General features: G+C 41.6%; 1 protein-coding gene across 5 annotated transcripts in view; it reads left to right on the top strand.

Annotated features, from left to right (window-relative positions):
- Ift88 (intraflagellar transport 88) overlaps positions 1-22,841 on the top strand; it is a 95,177-nt gene that overhangs the window by 21,218 nt on the left and 51,118 nt on the right. For all 5 annotated transcript variants that reach the window (XM_021639078.2, XM_021639076.2, XM_060391119.1 and 2 more), the window contains 5 exons: positions 422-524; positions 1,844-1,958; positions 3,668-3,899; positions 6,562-6,632; positions 9,314-9,400. In XM_021639078.2, coding sequence (XP_021494753.1) covers positions 422-524; positions 1,844-1,958; positions 3,668-3,899; positions 6,562-6,632; positions 9,314-9,400 — 608 coding nt within the window. The remainder of the gene's footprint in view (positions 1-421; positions 525-1,843; positions 1,959-3,667; positions 3,900-6,561; positions 6,633-9,313; positions 9,401-22,841) is intronic.

The following is a 22,841-nucleotide window of genomic DNA, read 5'->3' as shown; positions in this document are numbered from 1 at the left end:
CATAGAACAGTAAGTGAAGTTTAGAGAACAGCCCTCCATCATTTGTGCCCTATTTACTTGTAATGCAAGGAAATTTTACATGATTGGGTGGGTATTTTGAGACAGTAGATGTGTTCAAGTAGGGTTTGTTGTTATTGGGTTTTTATTGTTGTTGTTTGTTTTTGGTTTGTTTGTTTTTGGTTTGTTTGTTTGTTTGTTTGTTTGTTTGTTTTGAGACAAGGTGTTCTGTATAGCCATGGCTGTCCAGGAACTCCCTTTGTAGACCAGGATGGCCTTGAACTCACAGAGATCCACCTGCCTCTGCCTCCTGAGTATGGGGATCAAAGGCATGTACCACCACCACCCAGCAAGTGTTTTAAACTCCAGAATGACTGCAAGTGAGTGGGGCTTAGAATGGCTTTCTATAATGTTTCTTTCCTAGGTTCTTTTCAACTTGGCCAGTCAGTATTCAGCTAATGAAATGTATGCAGAAGCACTAAACACATATCAAGTCATAGTGAAAAATAAGATGTTTAGCAATGCAGGTAGGTATAAATAATATAGGTATGTAGTTCTTTTGTATTAATTACAGTTCCTCACTTTATAGGTTTTTTTTTATAATAAAATGATCTATTCTTTAAATTTATATTTATGATGTGGTGTCTTGCTTAATGATACTATGTGTGTAAATCCATGTAAGTACAGGAAGAAATGCAGTTAGCATAAAATAAACTGGCTAATGCTAAACAAAAAATATATTCCAAGTTGAGTGAGGTGGCACATACCTTTAATCCCAGCACTGGAGGCAGAGGTCGGTGGATCTCTTGAGTTCAAGGCCACCTGGTCTACATAAGGAGTTTTAGGACAGCCAGGGCTATATAAGGAGACCCTAACATTTTATATATATAAAATATATATAACATATATATAACATTTTATATATATATAAAATATGTAATATATACACATATATAACATATATAATATATAACATTATATATATAATATATTTATATATTATATATGATAATATATATTATCATCATAGGAAGAAGGAGGCATGGCAACCATGTGGAACACTCCCTATGTGACTATGTTCTCAAGAGATGAGTGTACATTTTTATTGTGTAATTTTTGTTGTAATATCAAGGTTTATTAGAGTGTTGTTTCCTTTAATAACATTAAAATTATGTGTCATTATTGACTAATTTACAGCTGTTTCATATCTTTTTTAAAATGTGTGTGGTGAATGTGTATGTATGCAAATATAAGTGTGTGTCTCGTAGGCTGTACTTTAAGCCAGAGGACGGCTCATGGGGGTCTGTTCTGTTCTTCCTCTATACATTCCAAGATGGAATCAGCCCCTCAGGTTTGCACAGCAGGTGCTTGTGCTACTGAACTGCTTCTCTTGTCTTGTGTTTTCCTGAACACAGTGCCCTTCAGTTTGTAACAGTTGCCGTATTTTCAAGAAATCTATCCATCTTAAGCTCCATTTCTCCGTAGATAAGCGCATGAACATCTGACAGTGATGTACTGTTGTGATGTTAGGATTGTACGTATAAGACATCATAACTGGGCCAGTGAGATAGCTCAGTGGGTTGGCCTTGCCTGTACATATGGCTACTGACCTGAGCTTAGTCCCCAGGCCCTAGAAAGTGGCAGGAGAGAACCAATGCTATGAATTTTCCTCTGACCTCCACATGTGCTGTGGCCTCTACCTGCACATATACACACACATTAAAATTTTAAATCATTTAAAGCTTACTAACTGGAAAAAAGCTGTAGAGAAGATAAGCTAAGATTGTCTATAATATTGTAGGAAAAGTACAAACATGTGAATGTTCATACTCATTTTTTTTATTAGGAAGACTAAAAGTGAACATGGGAAATATCTATTTAAAGCAAAGGAATTATTCCAAAGCCATTAAGTTCTACCGAATGGCCTTAGATCAGATCCCAAGTGTCCATAAAGAAATGAGGTAAGTGTGAAACCTGCTGACTGAATTGAAAGCGTCTCTTCAGACACAAGATGACTTGTGGTTTGCTGTCACTGGGCTGAACACTTTGAAGTGTTTGTAAATGGAAGTTTTTAGATTCATGTTTTAGATGTGCTATTTTGTTTGGTTCACCTGTGACCTTTTTGCACACATCTATGTAGTGGCAAATTCAAGGTTAGAGGAGTAGTATATGATCAAGTCAAATAAAACTAAACATGCAGGCTGGTAGTACATCATACAGCTTAACATCAGCACAGCCATGACAAGAGTTCTGACCATATAACAAACTACAGTGCAAGGCCGGAAACCAAGACCCTCCGGCACACGCTTCTTGCTGCCTAAATGCATTCTGTGGGATATAAAAGGTGGAGAAGTTGGGATATTTTCTACTCCTTCAATATTGAAGAACAGAAACTGATTTATTGGTGTAATGTTCCCTATGCGTAGAAGACAGTTCATCCGTGACAGCCCTTATTTGTAGATGCTTCTTTTCAGCAGGTATCACCTAACTCACAGGGTACTCTAGAAGTACCTTTTACCTAGAGAAGACCAAGAATTTGAGCATTTCAGGAAAACATCATTTAGAGGCATACATTATGTGCTTAATAATAACTGAGAAAGTGGGTGCCACAGTAATTTAGCCAAGGCAGTAAGTACTGAGGACTACTCAAGAGAGTCCTTTAAGGAAGAGTACTTGAGGTGGATTACATTCACAGGATGAGTGATCCTGATCCAGTCAGCTAGTTAGGATCAAACAATGAGATTATATTCAGATACACCTGGAAATGAGGAAAGATCACATCCACTAGAATGGTCCAAAAGGACGGGTATTGATGAAGATGCTGAGAGATTAGAAATTTCATGCATTGGATATGTGAAATGGTACTGTTACTTTGGAGGACAGGCAGCCTCTTAAAAGGTGAACATTTACCATATGGCCACCAATTCTATTCCTAGGTATATACCCAGAAGAAATGAAAATTTAACTTATTTCAAGGTTTGTATGTGAATGTTCATAGTAGCATTAATTACAGTATGAAAAAGTAGAAGTAACCCAAATGTTCACCAAGTAGTCAGTAGATGAGAAGATATGGTAAGAGCAGGTGTGGTGGCACACATCTTTAACTCCAGCACTCTGGAAGCAGAGGCCATACATCTCTGTGTCTCAAGGGCAGCCTGGTCTACACACACAGTCCCACGTCAACAAGCTAGCCAGGGCCACATAGCTACTCACGATCCTGACTTGATGGACAAGGAAATAAATAGCGTGTTCTATTTAGTGCTTTTAAAAAAAAGAGTCAATCACTAAAGTGTAAAGAAAGCTCAGGTTTGTGTCCGGGAATTAAACCTGATGCTTCCTGTGATTCTCTTCATAGGCATTAACTGGGAAATACAGAGACAGAAGGTAGATTAGTGGCTGCCTAATGCGCACCGTGAGGGTGGGCGGCAACTGGACAGAGGCACGGGGTTTCTGTGACGGGTGATAGAAATGATTTAAATATGGGTCATTGTCCCACTAGTGTGAATATGGCAGTGACCTTTAAGTTTTGTGATCTGTCTGTTATACTATTTAAAAGCTTTTGTAAATTAAAAAAAGCAAAATGAGAAAGAAAAAGGGAAAGTACAACAACTTGAAGGTCACATTAGGAATTCAGACTTTTTAAAGCTAATCTATATTTTTCTCTGTTTAGGATTAAAATAATGCAGAACATTGGAATTACATTTATAAAAACTGGTCAATATTCAGATGCCATTAATTCATTCGAGCACATCATGAGTATGGCCCCAAATCTGAAGGCAGGCTTCAACCTAATTCTCAGTTGTTTTGCCATTGGAGATCGAGAAAAAATGAAGAAGGCATTCCAGAAATTAATTGCTGTTCCATTAGAAATTGATGAAGATGATAAATATATCTCCCCAAGTGTGAGTATGAAAATAAGAACTGCACATCTCCTGCTTGTCTGTCTTCCTGTTTCTGTAAATGAGTTACTTGGAATTTCTTCTTGAGTTTCTCAAGAAGCAATTGAAACATTTCATTTGCTATTTAAATTGAGTTGAGAATGGGACTCTAGAAACAGGGCTGTGGATATGGTTTAAGTAGAATGTACATTTTAGTCAAAACCTTTTTGAAAAAGATTTATTTCTTTATTTTTATTTGCATCGATGTTTTGCCTGCATGTATGGCTATATGAGAATACTAGGTCCTCTGGTCCTAGAGTTAGAGGCAGTTGTGAGCTGCCGTGTGGGTGCTGGGTCCTCTTGGAAGAGCAGCCAGTGCTCTTAACCACTGAGCCACCTCTCAGTCCCCATCAGAACTTTTCTTTTCCTGGTTGGTTTTTGTCAGCCCAACACAGCCAGAGTCAGCCTGGAAGAAGGACCCTCAGCTGAGGAACTGCTTCCATCAGGCTGGCCTGTAGGAGGCCTGTGGGCATTTTGTTAATTAAGGTTTGATGTGGGAGGGCCCAGATCACCATGGGCAGTGCCAGCCCTGAGCAGGTGGCCCTGGATTGTATAAGTAAAGTAGCTGAGCAAGCCATGACTAGCAAATCAGAAAGAGCTCTCTTCATGGCCTCTGCTTCTGTTCCTGTACATCAGGCTCCTGCCTGAGGGTCCTGCCCTGGAGTCCATCGATGATGGACTGAAGCCTACCCTAAATAAAACTTCCCATACCATAAGTTGGTTTGGTCAGTGTTTTTATCAGAGAAGTAAGAAGCAAACCAGTACAGTAGTACTGAGGGTTAAAGCAAAGGCCTTGCACACACCTGACCACTGAGCTATACCCCTGTCCATCTACCATGGAACCTCAAAGGCCTTGTTGTTTCTTGTTTTGTTTGACATAGGCTCTCATTAGCCAAGGCTGACCTCAGACTTGCTAAGTAGCTAAGGATGGTTTTGAACTTCTGATAATACATTTACTTCCTGAATGCTATGATTACAAGCATGGCCTCTAGGCCCAGTCTTATACAGTCTTTGGAACTGAACTCAATAGCTTCATGGATCATGGCCAACATTCTACCAGTTACCATCTACTATACCCTCAGCCTCTGAAAGTTACTGTTAAAGACCTAAGGGAATATTATATAATGCTAAGTAAAGAAGTATGGGTTCATATTTTGCACATGAGAAACTGGGAGAAAAATACACCAAAATAGAAACAGTAGTTTCTAGGCAATTGGATGTTGCTTCCTCCTCCTCCTCCTCCTCCTCCTCCTCTTCCTCCTCTTCTTCTTCCTCCTCCTCCTCCTCCTCTTCCTCCTCTTCCTTCTCCTCCTTTTTCTTAATACTTTGAAAACATTTTCCATGTTTTTATGCATAAATTGTTAGCATTCTCTTACATTAAGTCGAACCTTATAAAATTGCCTGTATTTATAGGTCAAAGTGGTATATTTTTCAGCTTAATAAAGTTGAACTTTATTTATTTTTTGAGGCTCTCTTAAATTTGGGTGGCCTGGAACTGAGCATGTAGCCCAGCCTGGTCTCAAAATTCTGAATCCTCTTTTCTCAACCTCTCCAGTACTGTGTGTGTAGGCATGGTTCAACATGCCCAGCAGTAGATTCTCATGTGCACACACTTTCTCTCTGTTGGCATATATGTGCATACATGTGTGTACCCATGACATGAAGACCAGAGGGTATCTTTTTCAATAACTCTCCACCTTGTTTTTTGAGACAGAATTTCAAAACCTGGGACTTTCGGATACAGCTAGACTGACTGGTCAGGAAAGCCCCAGGGTCATTCCTGGCTCTACTTCCCCAACACTGCAAATTTTACATGGGTGCTGGAAATATGAATTGGGCCCTCAAACTTGCTCAGCAAATACTTTACTAAACTGGGTGTTCTCTCTGTCTTTTTGTCCCTCTCCCTGTCTTTCTGTCTCTCTCTCTGCCTCTGTCTCTGCCTGGCTATCTGTCTGCCTGCCTATCTGTCTGTCTGTCTCTCTCTCTCTCAAGTAGATTTTTCTTGATAGACTATAGGTGTTTTATTGTTCCTAGTGAAGAGAGTATAGGCTGTGAGGCCTGATGCCTGGCCTGCTACTCAGAACCTACGCTCCTTGCAGCTCAGTTCTTTTATATATAAAACGGGGCAATTAAAGGATTGTGAGGGTTAAATGACCAATATGTATAAAATGTTGACAATATTCCTGGACCATAATGCTGGGTAAATGTGGATTCTTGTGCATTATTTCCATGCTGAGGAAAAAGGTGTGTGTTGTTTAAAAACCATCAGTGTTTGTTTATATGGTGCTGGCAGCTAAACCCAAGCCTTCCATGCTCAAGTTGGTGCTGTGTCACTGGGCTGTGTCATCCCCAGCCTCGCCCGTATTCTCAACAGGCAGTTACATGGATTCCACTAAGCAGAGAGTAACCATGAACATACTTGGATTTAAATTTAGAATTTATAGTATCACATATTTATTCTTTCTGGCCTGACCGTTTTGTCTGCTGCTCCAAATATATATTAATTCCATGGAGAGTGTGGTAGGCAACCATCAAAACAACAAAATCAAGTTCAGGCTGTCAGCTTTTGATTAGAAATCTTATGTTTTTAATTTTGTCTGACTTACTTTCTTAATTTTTTCTCTAGGATGATCCTCATACTAATTTATTGATTGAAGCTATAAAAAATGACCATCTTAGGCAAATGGAACGTGAAAGGTAACATTTGGCTACTAAATAATATGGCTTTAGTTTTTAGAAAATGGCTGCTTTCCCATTGATTCTTACAAAACTTGTCAGTAGACAGGAGCAATGGTATAGGCCTTATATCCCAGTACACAGGAGGCACACAGACAGGTAGATCTCTGAGTTCAAAGCCAGCCTGGTTTACAAAGCGAGTTCAGGACAGCCAAGGCTACACAGAAACCCTGTTTGGGAAAAATAAAAAAAAGACAGCTATGTAAGAAATGAGTTCATAAAGGCTAGGTGAGTTCAAGGCCACCCTGCTCTACATAGCAAGTTTGAGGACAGCCTGGACTATGTTGGGAGATACTGTCATTTCAAAAAACAAAACCAAAAACAAACAGGCAAAAAAATACCCCAAACAAACACTAAAATGAAACTAAAACAAAAATGGCTTGGAGTGGTGGTGTAGATAATCTTAGCACAAGGGAAGTGGAGGCAGGAGGACCATGAGTTTGAGGTCAGCCAGTCACAGGCTATTCTATTACACAGTAAAGCCCTGTCCTGCCAAACAAGGGCCGGGGATGCAGCTCAGTGTGAGAGCACCTGCCCAGCACAACTAAGCCTGCTTCAATCCTGGTACTGCCACTCCCACATACAGAAAGACTTGTTTGATAGCAGTGTACGGGCCTCCTGGGCTACCTCTGTGCCTTTCCCTGCTTCCTGACAAGGTAAAGAAATAACAAAACACAGACAAAGCTCTGCAGATAAATTTACATAACCTACCCACAGACATGAAAGTAAGGTGTAGGCGGCCATTAAAGAAATGGTGTGTGGGACTGGGCAGACAGCTCAGTGGGTTACTATTTGGATAGCCAGCACGAGGACATGAGTTGGGTTCTCTAGCACCCATGTAGAAGGCCAGGTGGTATGCCAGCACTGGGGCCTCGCTGAGCAGTCACTGTTGAGCTCCAGATTTAGTCAGCACAAGGTGGAAAGTGATAGAGAAGGACATGCAACACTGACCAGGCATGCATGTGCACATGCACACACACACACACACACACACACACACACACACACACAACCCAGAAAAAAAAACTGTGTTATTTTTGTTGCTGCTGTTCTGTTTTGTTTTGTTTTTTGAGATAGAATTTCACTGTGTAGTCTTGGTTGTCCTGGAACTTGCTCTGTAGACCAGGCTGCCTTCAAACTCATGGAAATCCGCCTGCCTCTGCCTCTTAAGTGTTGGGATCAAAGACGTGCGCTACCACCAGCAGGCTAAGAAATTGTGTTATTAAAACAAAGTCATAACAAGGTCACACTATATAGTCTTGGCTGGCCTGGAACTCACTGTGTAGACCAGGCTGATCTCCAACACAGAGATCCAACTGCCTTTACCTCCAGCTGCATGTTACTTTTGAAAGTATATATGGATGTGTATAAATGTAATGTATTTGTGTATTATAAAATGCACATAGTCATCATCACTGGAAAACGCCAAGTTGTATTCCAAAGTAGATACACCAATTTACAGTGAAAGTATTTATCTTAGTCCGTCTTCCTGGATTTATAGACACAGCAGTTTTAAAAATGGCCTCAAGGGGCTGAGCGAGGTAGCACATGCCTTTAATCCCAGCACTCAGATTACAGGCAGGCAGATCTCTGAGTTCAAGGCCCGACTGGTCTACAAAGGAAATCCAGGACAATCAAAGCTACACAGAGAAACCCTGTCTCAAAAAACAAAACAAAACAAAAGGACTCAGGGAGCTGGAGAAGTGGCTCAGTGGTTAATTAGCACTGGTAATTTCCAAAGGACCTGGGTTCAATTCCCAGCACCCACATGGTGGTTCAGCTCCAGTTCCAGAGGATCTGATGCTCTCTTCTGGCTTCCGTTGGCAGTAGGCCTGCATGTGGTATACACATATGCATGCAGGTAAACACTGATCCACATAAAATAAAAACAAATCTTGAAAAAGAAAACCAGTATATACCACAGAAAAAGAATGTGAATGGTAGTTTCCAAAGAGTACGTACGGTTTGAGTCTAAAGTGAAAGCTACTGTTTAATGAATATAATGGGTATTGAGTTTTAAGTTTTGAAAATGAATAGAGTACTGTTGATTAAGTATTAAGTAAATATACTTAATACTACTGACCTGTATTTTCAAAAAATGATTAAATAAACCAAGTGTGATGGCACACACCTTTAATCTCAGCTCTCAGAGGCAGAGGCAGCCAGGGCTAAACAGAGTCCCTCTTTCAAAAAAAGAAAAAAAAAGTAAATTTTAAGTGCCAGGCATAGGGACTCACATGTGAACCCTAGAAGACAGGAAGACCACAAACTCCATCACAGCCTGGGCTACATGACAAGACCTGTCTAAGTAAATAAATGCCAAGATGGTATATCTTACATTGTATCTATTTTACCACACTTAAGAAAACAATTAGGGATGTTGTTTTTCTTTTCTCCTGTCTAGATCAGGAGATCCTCCTCACAATTCTGCATATACAAATTGGGTTCTGAACTTACTTTGTAGACCAGGCTGGCCTCAAGCTCACAGCAATTTGCCTGCCTCTGCCTCCCTGAGTGTTGGAATTAATGACATGTGCCACAGCACCAGGCTTGATAGATAATCTTTATACTTACATTTTGAGAATTAAATATAAATTACTTTTATGTCACATCCAAATATAACTTTTGTTTATATAATATAGGAAAGCCATGGCAGAAAAATACATCATGACAGCTGCAAAACTCATTGCTCCTGTAATCGAAGCATCTTTTGCTGTGGGCTATAACTGGTAAGGGTGAAATTCAGTAAAGCTCTGTGAGTGTGGTGTTCTGTAATTTATATTGGCATTAGAAAACTGAATACATAATGGTTAGTATCAACCTACACTTTTCATGCTGGTTACCTTATATGTTAAGGTTAGTGGGACATGTGAAGTTGTCATGAGGTCTTTTTCTTCTTCATCATGTGGTTAAGGCCAGTGTGTTGCCATTTTTGATACTTTTGTTGTAGAAATTCCGTTTTGTTTTGTTTTTGTTTTCTCCTTTTCTTCTTTTTCTGGCTTAATTTTGGCATTAGTATTAAACTTTCTATCCTGAGAAATAGCTCTAAAGTGGCCATTGTCCCCATATATAAACTGCTTCCCAGAATGAAGTAAAGAATTTTAGAACTGGTAAATCTTAGAACATTTATTACATGAACAGGGGGTGAATAATTTCCTGTTCCTACACTGAGCATGGGGCTCTCTCTGATTGTCTTTTGTAGGTGATCATTTAGTTTCTGCACAGAATCTTTTTTTCATTTTTTAAATTTTGTTTAAACATCTGTAAGAAATTTTAAAAATTCTTTCTTGTATTAACACAGATCTGAACTTTACAGAATTCTTATTTTGAACTTTTAAACAAACACGGCACCGCATCAGAATCTCTGTTTTGGTTTGGTTTTGGGGTTTTTTTGAGACAGGGTTTCTCATGTAACCTTGTCCTAGACTCTGTTTGTAGACCAGGCTGGCCTTGAGCTCACAGAGATCTGCCTGCCTCTGCCTCCTGAGTGCTGGGATCTTTAGAACCTGAAGTACATGCATATGGTTTTTCAAAAGGGGAGTAAGTGTGGAAGCATCACACTTCATCTTTCTGATCACCTTTCATTTCTTCCTGAGAGAGAGAACAAGTGCCCTCCTTAGTGAAAGCCTTACAGGCTTGTGGTTAGCACCCAGAATCCATTCATTCCCAACTGTCTTGTCTAGTTTGTACTGGAGGCTTCAGTTTGGCCCATGACATTTTTTTTCCCCACTTGCCTGCTTACCTGTCTTTCAGTCTCTTTGTCCCTTCTCCCTTCTTTCCTTCCTTCCTTCCTTCCTTCCTTCCTTCCTTCCTTCCTTCCTTTCTTCTTCCTTTCTTCTTTCTTTCCTTCCGTCCTTCCTCCTGTCTTTCCTTTCTTCCTTCCTTCCTTTCTTCTTTCCTTTCTTCCTTTCTGTCTCTCTGTCTTCAATTCTTCCTTCCTTTGTGCAGATGAGTCTAGTGAACTCGCAGCAGTCCTCCTCCCTCAGCACGGATTGCAGCGTGAGCAATCTGACCTTGCATTCAGTTTCTCACTCTCCCTCACTGAAGTACGCTTTGCTTCTGTTCTGTAAGACGTTACTGTTGTGACCTGGGGCTGACTGTCATCTTGGAGTCTGCTTTGAGTTCTTTCCCAGATTGAACCCTTTTGTTTAAAAAGCAGTAACTGTATTTTTCTCTTGGTTTTGTTTTAAAATCCGTTTGTGTCAGTCTCCCTGATGGTACCCCCATTCTTTCTTACTGTTTGAGACAGGGTTCTTAGGGTGTTTTCAAGGCTGGCCTTGGAGCTCCTCTTCCCTAAGTTTCCTGAGTGGTGGGACTTCAGGCAGGTGCTAATGTGTCCAGCATTGATTGTTGACTGACCACTGGGCCAGTTTAAGGTTCTGGGGTAGGCCTTTGTTCTGAGCTCTGGGCCCTGTGTCCCTCCCTAACTACATTTGCTGCTGACTAGAACCCTATCCCTAGTCGTTTCCATTGTTTGCAGGGGACCTGGATTTTTCCCCTAACTGAAATTCTATAACCATGTATTTAAATTTGTCCTTCTCCCCTGTCTTGTTTTTTAATTTCTTTTTAAAGATTTTATTTATTTATTTTGAAAGCTCTATCTGTATGTAAACCTGCATGCCAGGAGATGGAGTAGAAGGTATAGACAGTTGTACAGTTGTGAGCCACCATGTGGTTGCTGGGAATTGAACTCAGGACCTCTGGAAGAGCAGACAGAGCTCTTAACCACTGAGCCATCTCTCCAGCCCCTTTTCCTATGTCTTTGTCTCAGACCCCTGCAGTGTTGTTTCTGTTTCACTTAGGGAAACATGTTGTATAAACTCTTTGATAATTTGCTCCCTTCACATCTGCTTATTAATTCCCATCAAACTTTAAACCTCCATGTCACCTTTTTTCTCTGATTTGGCATTTTCATGTTTGTTTGTTTGTTTTTCAAGACAGGGCTTCTCCATGTAGCTCTGGCTGTCCTGGAACTCTCTCTCTGTAGACCAGGCTGGCCTCGAACTCACAGAGATCTGCCTGCCTCTGCCTCCCGAGTGCTAGGATTAAAGCTGTGTACCACTGCTGCCTGGCCTGATTTGGTACTTTCTATCTCTGATGTTTGATTTCTGAGACTTCCTTGGATTTCTCATACAAACTTTCTTTGTGTGTGTGTGTGTGTGTGTGTGTGTGTGTGTGTGTGTGTGCTTTTATTTTTTCAAGAGCACCATTTTTTCTGGTTGTTTCTTTTGAGATTATGGAGGGTGATGGACAGTCTTTAGTATTTTATGGTTTTAGAAGATTATTATTATAGTAGTATCTTAGTATTCTTACTGCTTGCTTACAAGTCAAGTGACACCCTGCTTTATCACTCAGAATTAGTGCAGCTGAAATTTTCCTCAAATAGAAGTGTCAAATTTTGCTGTTAAAGTGCTTTTGTTATGTTAGATTTAGGCTATACCAGGCTAGGTGACTCTACTCCTTCTTCATGTGTTTTAGACAAAGTTTCTTAAATCAGGGCTGCTTTCAAATTCCCTAAGTCGCTGGAAATGACCTTGAATGATCTTCTTTCTTCCATCTCATCAGTTTGGGGATCACAGACATACACCACTAAGCCAGCCAGCTGGCTTGTCTGTCCCCTTCCCTCTTTCCTTCTGTAGTTACATTAGTGAGGATTTTCTAAAGGAACAGAAGTGATAGAATGAGAAAAAAATATAGAGAGCTGGAGAGATGGCTCAGTGGTTAAGAGCATTGGCTGCTCTTCCAGAGGTTCAGAGTTCAATTCTTGGCAACTACATGGTGGGTCACAGTCATCTATAAATGCAGTCTGTAACTGTAGTTCCATGGGACCCTATGCCCTCTTCTGGTGTATAGACATACATGCATACAAAACACCCATATACAACATATATATAAATAAACTTTGAAAGTATGTATGTGGGATTTAATAGAGAACTTTCAGGTTGTGGTCCAGGTAGGCAACAATGGCTGTCTCATGCCTGAAAGGCTGAGAATGCAGAATCCAGCAGTTGTTTGGTCCTCAGAACCAGATGTCTCACAGTCCGAGTCTGGCCCGAGAGTCCTGAAGATTTCAGCAGAGCTGCTGCTCTTCAGTATACATTGAAATCTCAGAATTAGTCCTAGTACAAGTAAAGCAAGATGATGAACTTGCCGGAGAAAGTAAGGGTTTTCAGGCAAACAGCAAAAGCTTACTTCTTCCATGTCTTCCAGCCCAGTCTCTGGGCTGCCACCAGAGAGTGTGGCCCGCATAGGCTAAGTCTTCCCATCTCAAATAACCCAAGCAAGGAAACCTCCCATGGTAGTCTGGAATTTGGGTTTTAGCTCATTCTACGTTAGTCAAATTGGCAACCAAGATTAACCATCATAGTGGTCCAGTCTGGAACTCACTTCATCCTTCTACCTCAGCCTCCCAAGTGCTAGTATCACAGGTATTGGGTATAATGTAACCAATTCTTATGCCCATCTTACTCTTAATTTTTCAACTCACTCACGTCAGACATTCCTTTCAACCCAATAACCTTTGCTTCAGCCAAGATGAAAATTTTCGCTTGAATATATTTCTTTTGTGAAATGATGGCCTCCCATTTAACAAAAAGATAGGGTTTCTTAGGAAATGTTGATAGACAGCTATGACGTGGGAAAATGAGCACATCAATATTAGAATCAGTCTGAAAGGTGCATATTAGCGCATTGGTGGTATAGCCCGGCCTAGTACAGGAGGGGTCTAGGCAGAACACTCATTTCTGTCGCTTGAGTTCGGGATTTACCCTCATATAGTTTTATCATGGCTTCACAGTTTTAAATATGAATTTTTATTTGTTTTAACCAAAGAGCACAGTGTCTTATAGTTCTTTCTTATTTTTTTAATTATTATTTTATGTGTATGGGTGTTTTGCCTGCATGTATGTTTATGGACTATGTGTGTGCCTGGTTCCCCCGGAGGCTAGAAGAGAGCATCAGCTCTCCTGAAGCTGGAGCTAAACAAGTGAGCCACCATGTAGGTGTCAGGAATGAAACACAGGCCCTGTGCCCTTAACCAGAGCCATCTCTTCAGTCCCTTATGTACTGCTTATCATGTGCTTTTAAGATTTTATTTACAACCTAAAATATGCCTTATTTTCCTATTTTTTATCCAGATAAGCACCCATTCCTTTATATGGGATCTGCCAGTTAAAAAAAAAAAAAAAGTGTATATCAGCCATGGTGGTACATGCCTGTAATCTCAGAATTTGGGAGGTGGAGATCAGGTGTTCAAGGCCATCCTTAGCTGTATAACTAGCTTAACAATTTTGTGGCCAGCCTAGGCTACATGAGAGCTTATCTTAAAATGCTTTTTTTCTTTCTTTCTTTTCTCTCATTCTTCCTTTCTTTCTTTTTGGCTAGATCTCAGATAACAGGAAATTCAAGTGCAAATTTTATTTTAGTAGCTTGAAAGATATGTATATAATCTTTAAAAATTATTCTTTGTAGGGAGCAAAGGAAAAACTGAGTGAGTGTGTGTTGTTCGCACGGGCACATACTGAGGGCCCCAAGGCCTTGGACCTATGGGACAATTAACATATTATCCCATTGGTAAAAACACATATGGGCCAGGCTGAAGGGGTTAGCAAAGCTTTGCTCAGTGTGTGCGAAGACAAGCAACGGCAGTTTTCTTCTCTGATGCTAACTGCCCAAGACTGGTCACCCACAGAGACTTTGTACTGAAACTAGCTAACTCCTCACGCTGTACTGTACCTTATAAATGTGCGTCTGTCCTTTCTTCATGTCCTCACCACCTCTAGTCAAGGTTCCAAGCCTTGCAGGATTTGACAATATTTGACATGAACATATATAAAAATATGTGTGTATAGGTGAATATTTTGTATTCATGGTATAACATACACACATGTCTATGTATGTATGTATCTATCTAATCTTTATAAATACACTTGCAGATAGCAAGAGCACAGTGGATGTTACACTTTGGAGACAACCTTAGAGTTTATGGTTGAGATTAAAGACTCTGAACCTGCTATCTGCCCACTGTCTTGGGGCTCCGTTGCCATATTCCATTCCTGTTCAGGAGGTCCCGGAGGCTCTGCTGCAGCCCCTGTCACTCTGTAACACTCTGTTGTGAAGAAAACCATAGGGAGCATAGTCAGTGGGTGTCCGGAAGCAGAAATGGAGCTGGCTATCCTTGGAGGACACAGCTGTGCACTTCACCTGGCGGGAGTGGCGGGACCTGAGTAGATGCTCCTCAGAGGACCCTCCGAGGGGTATGATGCCAGATGGCCACAGCAGCCTGGTGTCCTTCGGGCACTGCATAGCCACACCTGAATTGCTTTCCAAGTTAGGGTGTGAATTTGGACCATGGAATCTGTCAGAAGCCGCAGTCCACAGCCTTCTAGAAAATACGTAGGTCTGGGAAGTGAGTGAGGTGTCTAAATTGTAAGAGTTAAAGGTAGAATGTAGGTGAAGTTGTCTTCTAGCTGGTGGTGTTCTCTGCTGGGCGGGAGCCTGGATTTCGGCAGGCAGTCTGGAACCCGGCTTCCAGACAGAGAACGGGGGGTTAAGGGCACCTAGAGTGCATTTCAGTGAGGCCTGAGTGTGCTAAACTGGACTGTGGAAAACGTTTTCCACAGTGTTAGAGTAGCTCTTTTAGAATATCTCGTGGTGGCAATGCAAGCTCAGGCATTCAAAAGCCTATGGCAATACCAAGGTGTTACAGCTCTTGGTCAAGCTGCTGTGATAAGCACGGCAGGGGTGCGAAAGCCCAGGTCGGTTCGCAGCCGAGACACAGGCCTGTCAAGTTGGGAGGGCAGGCCCGGTGAGAAGCAGCCAGGGAAAGGATAAATGAGAAACTTCAGTGGTCTTGAACTGAAAGCACGAACCTTTATTGATGTGAAATCAAGGGCAATATAAACCCTGGGCAGGAGGGATTTCAACGATGAGTGTGTTTGATTCACTGGGGCCAGGGATACTTAATGGTCCTTTGACAAGACGCAAAATTCAGTATTTAATTATCCTGTGCTAGTTGGGGGATCTCCAAGTACAATTGAAGGTCACTGCTGGACTAAGGTTTTTAGCAGGATGGGGCATTTCTAGGAATTTCTAGATGCTTACTAGAGCAGTTTCCTTATCAGGGAAGGGTTTGGCCTGAGGGCTATGTGATGCTCCTTACAAGACCTGGGGTCACCCAGATCAGGAGAGACTTTTAGAACCCCGCTGAGAAAAGGGAGTCTATCTTGATCGACTGAGCTTGAGCAAATAAATGGCTATCCAGAGAATACGAGTTCAACCTTATCCAGCAGAAGCCCACAGTTTTGGGAAGAAGATGGTTTGCAAAGGAAAATTCAAGGAAGATTCTATTGCTGTATCTCAGGATAAAGTGACTAGATTTGAATACATGTCAGAACCCTTTTTCTAACCTCTATTCCTGCTTAGGAGAGAACGTTTGACCATGTCTGCATCCTAAAAGTGGCTAGAAGAAGAAAAGGTTCCTACTTGACATGTGAAAGAGGTGGGAAGTCCAATAGCATTATTTATACACTTATATAATAAAGAAAGGGACCAAGCGGCAGAGGGCGGGCGGGACTTACCACCAGGGGCTGAACGGGTGAGTGCAGGAAGGCAGGACTCTTGGGAGTTGGCATGCAGGGAACCATTCCATGCCACAAGCAGTGTTGTACTTTCCACATTTTGCTCTTTTCTTGCATTTTATCAGCTGCCGATGATTAAGCTACAGTCTTTTCAAGACATGACAGCTGTTCAGTGTTTGGAGCACTTTTAAGACTTGAAATTAAATAAAACATTTAAATTAAGCTATTTGATATCTGTTCTGTTTATATCATTTTAAACTGACATTTGTAAGAAAGATGCCAGTCAAGTCTTCTGTTTAACTTAGCTTCGTAGGGAGTTCTGTGTTTGTATGTTTAAATTTATTCAGTTAAAGGGAAGCATTTTTTTGAGGTTCAAAGACTACTTTCTGTTCATTCAAACCATCTTTTTCAAGCTCATTTCCGCTTAAAAGGTTTTAAGTGGTTACTAGTTTTGCTGTGAAACATTTCAGCCCATGAAATCTGGACTATGCCAGTGTGGAGAGCGGAAATCCTTGCAACCTTTACTGCTGGCAGGGAAACGATTCCTCTGAAGTAAGAAGGAAAACTTGGTTCAGTTCTACTTGGGCTTGATCAAACTTCAGGAGTCTGAGGCTAGGTGTTTATTGTAAGACTCTTTAAATACAGAATACTTTGGAAAAGTGTTTCCAGGCAATATTCATTATAATTCCACACTGCAGTGCACAATTAAGCTTGAAACATGACTACGTAGAAACTCCTTTGCCAAGTACATGTGACCTCTACCATGAAGATGGGGTCTATAGCTGAAGGGCCTAGGATTGGGTGTGGTCTCTGGCCAAGATAGCATAGGGGTCAGCAGGCTGTAAAGTGCATGTGACAACTCCCCCAAGGATGGGTCCTGTGGACCGAGAAACAAAGCTAAGATTCTAGGATCAGCACCCTGGGGGATTCGAGTGAGGCTTGGCCTACACCTAGCTCAGGTCACCGGCTACTGACAACATCCACTCTCAGGTTTCTGGGGAGGAAACAGGTATTCCCTCCTTTGAAGAGACACCAATGCATGATTAACATTCCTGGTGTCCTTATGATCTCTTGTGCCCACAACATGCTGCTAGCTCAGCTTTCAAAACTTTACTAATACTATTGAGTTATAAAACCAGGGATTTTTTTTTTTCTCTAAAAAAGGGTCATTGATTTTTTTTTTTTTTTTTTCTTTCTGGGCTAATTTTCAGTGAGCACATACCTCAGGTTTTGATGCTATGTTTGTGACTTAAATTGTTTCCTCCAAAAGGTTAAGCTTAAGTTTATTGATGACAACTCAGTTTTGCACTTCTTTTTTTGTTGTGTTTTGTTTTGTTTTTTTCGAGGCTACACAGGGTTTCTCTGTGTCGCCTTGGCTCTCCTGGACTGACTTTGTAGACCAAGCTGACCTTGAACTTAAAGAGATCCGTCTGCCTCTGCCTCCCTGAGTGCTGGGATCACAGGGGTGCAGCACCGTGCTCGGCTTTGCATTCCTTTTTTAAAAGATTTTATTTTTCTAATTATTTATATATGCATGGGGAGTGGGGTTGCTGTGGTTGTCCCACGAAGGACAAGAGAGGCAGTGGATCCCCTGGAGCTCGAGACACAGGCGATTATGAACCTCAGTCCTCTGGAAGAGCAGTACATGTCCCCCCTAACCTCAGAACCGCCTCTCCAGCCTCTGGGATCCCTTGCTTGTGCCTGTTAATGAGGCAGTCTCCTGTTTGCTGCTGCTGCACTCTCTTCCAGGCTAGGTGGGCCAGGAGTTTCCAAGGGATTATTTTGACTCTGACCTTATCGGCTTGTAGGAGTGCTAGAATTAGAAACACATGTCTGTCTTCTTACATGGGTTCTGGGGATCCAAGCTCAAGTCATGAGACTTGAGAAGCAGGCACTTTACCCACTGAGCCTTGATGGTTTTTGGGTGTTGTTGTTTGTTTTTTTGTTTTTGGCTTTATGAGGTAGTATATAGCCATGGCTGGGCTTCAGCTGTGGCCCTCCCACATCTGCCCCCCCCCCCCCGTACTGGCATTACAGACAAGCACCCACTTCTGGTTTTGCTCTGATTGTTTGCTAGCAGTACAGGTGGTACTTACTTTGATGGTAAAGCACTTGTCTAGCACTGCATGGGAGTGGGGGAGCAGTATGACTGATGTGATTCTGTCACCCCTCCTTCCATAAAGCTGTAGAAGGGTTTTGAGTTGAGGAGTGAGCAGTTACATGTTGATAACTCCTCCCCCAGACCTGATAAGTGATTCTGATAGATGCAACACTTTTTTTTTTTTTTGCTAGTGGTGCCTTCTTTGGATGCATATTAAAATCATCAGGGGATTTAACAGATCCTCAAGGGGCAGTCTGTAGTCTAGACTACGTAAATCAACTTTTCTGTGTGTTTAGATTACAGTCCTGGGAGTTCTGTTACATGTGTCTGACATTGCTCTGCATAGTGCCATTAGTACCAGCTCAGGAGGCTGAGGTGATCACACCAGCCTGAGCAATTTAGGTAGACCTCATCTAAGAAATAAAGGTTATACCAAACAACATTACTAAATGAGCTATCACGAAACAAACACCCATGTGACTGCTATATTAGCTTGATAAGTAAAATGTAAACACTTTTAACACCATAAAAGATCCTGGTGCCATCACCAGGTTGCCTCCTCAACCAAGGGTGGCTGGTGTCTCCCCTTCCGTGCTCTTCCTCTTTAACCACTTTGGCAGGCTTCTCTGAATGCTTACTGTAGCTTTTCTAGCTTTAAACCATATCAGAATCTTTACTAGAGATAGAGTCGTACTGGCTCTGTCCTTTTGTTCATGACTTTCTTACTTCATGTTTGTGGATGCCATGTCCTCGTGGGTTCAGCTTCATTGCTTCTGATGTTGCTGCTTCACTGTATATCATGCTAATGGGCATTGTGGTAGTTTCAGTTGGAATTTGACCCTGCTGTCAGTATTATTGTATGATTGTGGGTGTGGCCCTTGTTTCTCTGTGGGATAATCTTGAGGGCATGTGTACATTCAACTCTCACCAGATGCTACCAAGTCCTGGCTCCTCTCCCTCTATAGCATATAGAAAGTCTTAGCATAATTTATAGTTACTCATCTTAACCAAAGAGCCTATGGCATTGTGATGTTTGATTTGCACTTCACTGAAGCCTAATCTGATGTTAATCTGATATCAATTATTTTTTATGTATTAAGTGCCATTCAAGACTATTGCCCTTGTTTCTGTTTGTTTAGTTAGTAGGTCCTCTTGAGGATACTTCTGTGTATCTCAACTTCATGAAAATATTTTCTTGTTTTCTTGAAGAGTTTTTGGGTTTTGTTTGGTTGGGTTTTTTTGTTTTGTTTTTTATTTATTTATTTATTTATTTACTTATTTATTTATTATGTATACAATGTGTGTTTGCATGTACACCTGCATACCAGAAGAGGGCACCAGATTTCATTATAGATGGTTGTGAGCCACCATGTGGTTGCTGGGAATTGAACTCAGGACCTTTGGAAGAGTAGCTAGCTCTCTTAACCTCTGAGCCATCTCTCCAGCCCTGTTTGTTTGTTTTTGAGACAGGTTCTCTCTATGTAGTCCTGGCTTCCTAGAGTTCACTGTGTAGACTGTTACAGGTACTGGTCACAGTCTAGAGTGAGAGTCTGTTTTAAGCTGGGGTCTCAGGGCTGAAACTTGGGTGGGGAGGCTTGGCAGCCCATGCCTCTACCTGCAGAACTGTCTCACTAGCCCTGTTTTAAAACTCTGCCTATGGTTTCTTCCAAGAATTATGTAGTTTTAGTTCTTACAGTTAGGTCTGTGATCAGTTTTTAGTTAACTTCTGTAATTGAATTAAGGTCCAACCTCATTCATTTGCATGAGGTTGGACCTTATTTGTATAGTGCCAGTGTTCCCAGTACTATTTGTTGAAAAACTACTTTCTCCATTGAGTGGTCTTGGCACCTTTACCTAAACCATTTGTATGTTTGTATATGTATCCCAAACAACATGACCCCAGTACAAGAGAACCAATTCCAATGTGCCAGAAGACCACCGAAAGACCAAAGATCAGTGGGGATTGTCCAGAGTGCTGTATATTTGGGATGGGTACTTACTGAAAGAAGCATGGTCTGAGGTAGTTGCAAAACCCTGTGGTTTGACTCAGAAAAATGGAATTTATAAAGCAACCAAGACAAAAGTAACTTCCTTGAAGCAGCATATAGCCAGTTTACGTCAAGTAAAGAATCAGGTCAATTCCTGGTGCTGGGGCCGGCCTTTAAAGCTCCACATGCCACGCCCATGGCCTTGCCTGCTACATGTGGGAAAGCCACACGGGGAAAGCAGTGGTGCTCACTCAGGGTACCACTTCATTGGTAAAGCTGCTGTAGAAAGCCCCGACTACGTGCCCTCTAACTTGTAGATTTTGTGTTGTTTTGACAGGTGTCTTACTTCTGAAAAAAGTGTGTTTTTTTCTTGTTGTTGTTGTTGTTGTTTTTGTTTGTTTTTATCTTCTGAGATAGGGTTTTTCTGTGTAATAGCCCTGGCTGTCCTGGAACTACTCTGTAGACCAGGCTGGCCTGGAACTCACAGAGATCTGCTTTACCTCCTGAGTGCTGGAATTAAAGACATGCGCAACCATGCCTAGCATAATTTTTTTTTAATCAAACAAGAAATTACTATAAATTTTCTAGTAGGAATGAAATTAATCATTTCATTTTTCTTTATCATTTAGGGTTTTAATGCTTATAAATCCAGCAGACATAACAAAAGCAAATAATTGTTTATTGAGACCAATGATAGGTCAATTTTTTAAAAAAGTTTTCTTATTCAAGAAGCTTACAGGTATCCATGTGTTGGTGGTGCATGCCTGTAATCCCAGTACTCAGGGAGGCAGAGGCAGGCAGATCTCTCTGAGTTCGAGGCCAGCCTGGTCTATAAGCAAGTCAGGACAGCCAAGGCTACACAGAGAAACCCTGTCTCGAAAAAAAAAAAAAGTGGAGAATAAATATTCTAAGTAGAAGGAAGAATTTTCTCAACATTCCGGATATCTGAAGCCCTTCACACATAAAAGTGTGCGTGTGTGTGTATATATATGTATGTATGTATGAGTATATGCATACTTGCAGGTTAAAGCCCTCAGACGCCCAGTTAGAAGCTCCTTTGCTAAGGACCCTTCCAGATCTCACCCAAGATACATCACATTCTCTATTTATTGCATGTGTCTGTGTGTAATGCGTGCACAGAGAGATAAGAGGACAGCTTTTGTGAAGTCCGTTCTCTTTTTCTTCCTTTAGGTTGGGTGTGGAGATTGAGCTCAAGTTGTCAGGCTTTTGGGGCAAGTGCTTTAACCACTGAGCCATCATCACATTCTTGTTCATCCGTCATAAAGTTCTTCGTGATAAACTGGTACAGTTCTGCGTGCCATGATAGCAAGATGTGGGACCTGAGGCCTGTGGGAGCCTCTTCTCTGCAGCAGCGTCAGGGTGCTGTGTGATCCTGGACCCACCCTCACCACAGATATCCGAAGTGTAGGACAGCCCTGTGCTCATTATGTCAGTTACAGAATGGCTTAAATTATACAACAGCTAGGAGTTTTTTATTTTGTTTTGTTTTGTTTTTGCTGAGAGAAACGCTTTGTGTAGAAGAAGCTGCTACACATTCTGTTAGAAGTGTGAGTAGAAAAGTTTTCACCTCTAGTCTGGTGGTAGTGATGCTCTCCTTTAATCCCAGCACTTAGGAGGCAGAGGCAGGCAGATCTCTGAGTTCAAGGCCAGCTTGGTCTACACAGTGAGTACCAGGACAGTCAGGACTACACAAAGAAACCCTGTCTTGATAAACCAAAACAAAAACAAAAACAAAAAACAGAAAGTTTTCACCTCATCACTTCTGCCTCTTCCTGCCCCTTACATCTGTCAAGTCCCAAATACTTTCTCTAAACTCAGTATTGTACTGGAGGCTCACACATTCAGCTGCCAGCTCAAGTCTTCACATGTTCTTTATGCTGTGTAACTCGGGCTTTTCAGTCCCAAGCATATCTTCTCTTTCAGCCTGTGTTAACATGAACTCACAGGTTCCATCCCAAATTGCCCATCTGAGGGGATGGGACTGCAAGTGATCCTACTGTCTAAGCCGGAAAGCTAAACTGAGCTCCGTGTCCTCTATCTCAGAGACCACCCATCCATTTTGCCCCCTTTTCTCTCAGAATGACCTCTTTGTGTCTCTTTCTACCTGTATAGGTTCAAAGGTCTTTTTGTTCAGGAATCATCCATTATGTCTGCCCATCTTCTGACTGTTCTCCATGACTTCTTGGTTATTTTATTTGATTCTTTTACCTACTACCTTTTTCTACTCTGATCCCTTCCAACCCCAAAACACTAGGTAGGAGAGAAAAAAAAAGACAGAAAAGAAAGAGATCTAGACCTTTTTAGACTAGTTCCTGTTGATGAGGGGGGATGAGGTCCTTGGGGCAGGTCCAATCTTTGTCCTCAGGATAAAGCAACCAGCAATCCAGCAACCAGCAATTAGCAACCAGCAAAAGCAGCAGCAGGGGCAACAGGGGGGGGGGGCAGCAGCTGCCACTTCTCTTGGGGCTCTGGCATTTTATTA

Source organism: Meriones unguiculatus, chromosome 9 (genome assembly GCF_030254825.1).
Source record: "Meriones unguiculatus strain TT.TT164.6M chromosome 9, Bangor_MerUng_6.1, whole genome shotgun sequence".
In the NCBI taxonomy this organism is placed as follows: domain Eukaryota; kingdom Metazoa; phylum Chordata; class Mammalia; order Rodentia; family Muridae; genus Meriones; species Meriones unguiculatus.
The sequence above is the reverse complement of the archived record's forward strand: the minus strand, read 5'-3'. Positions and strand labels throughout refer to the sequence as shown.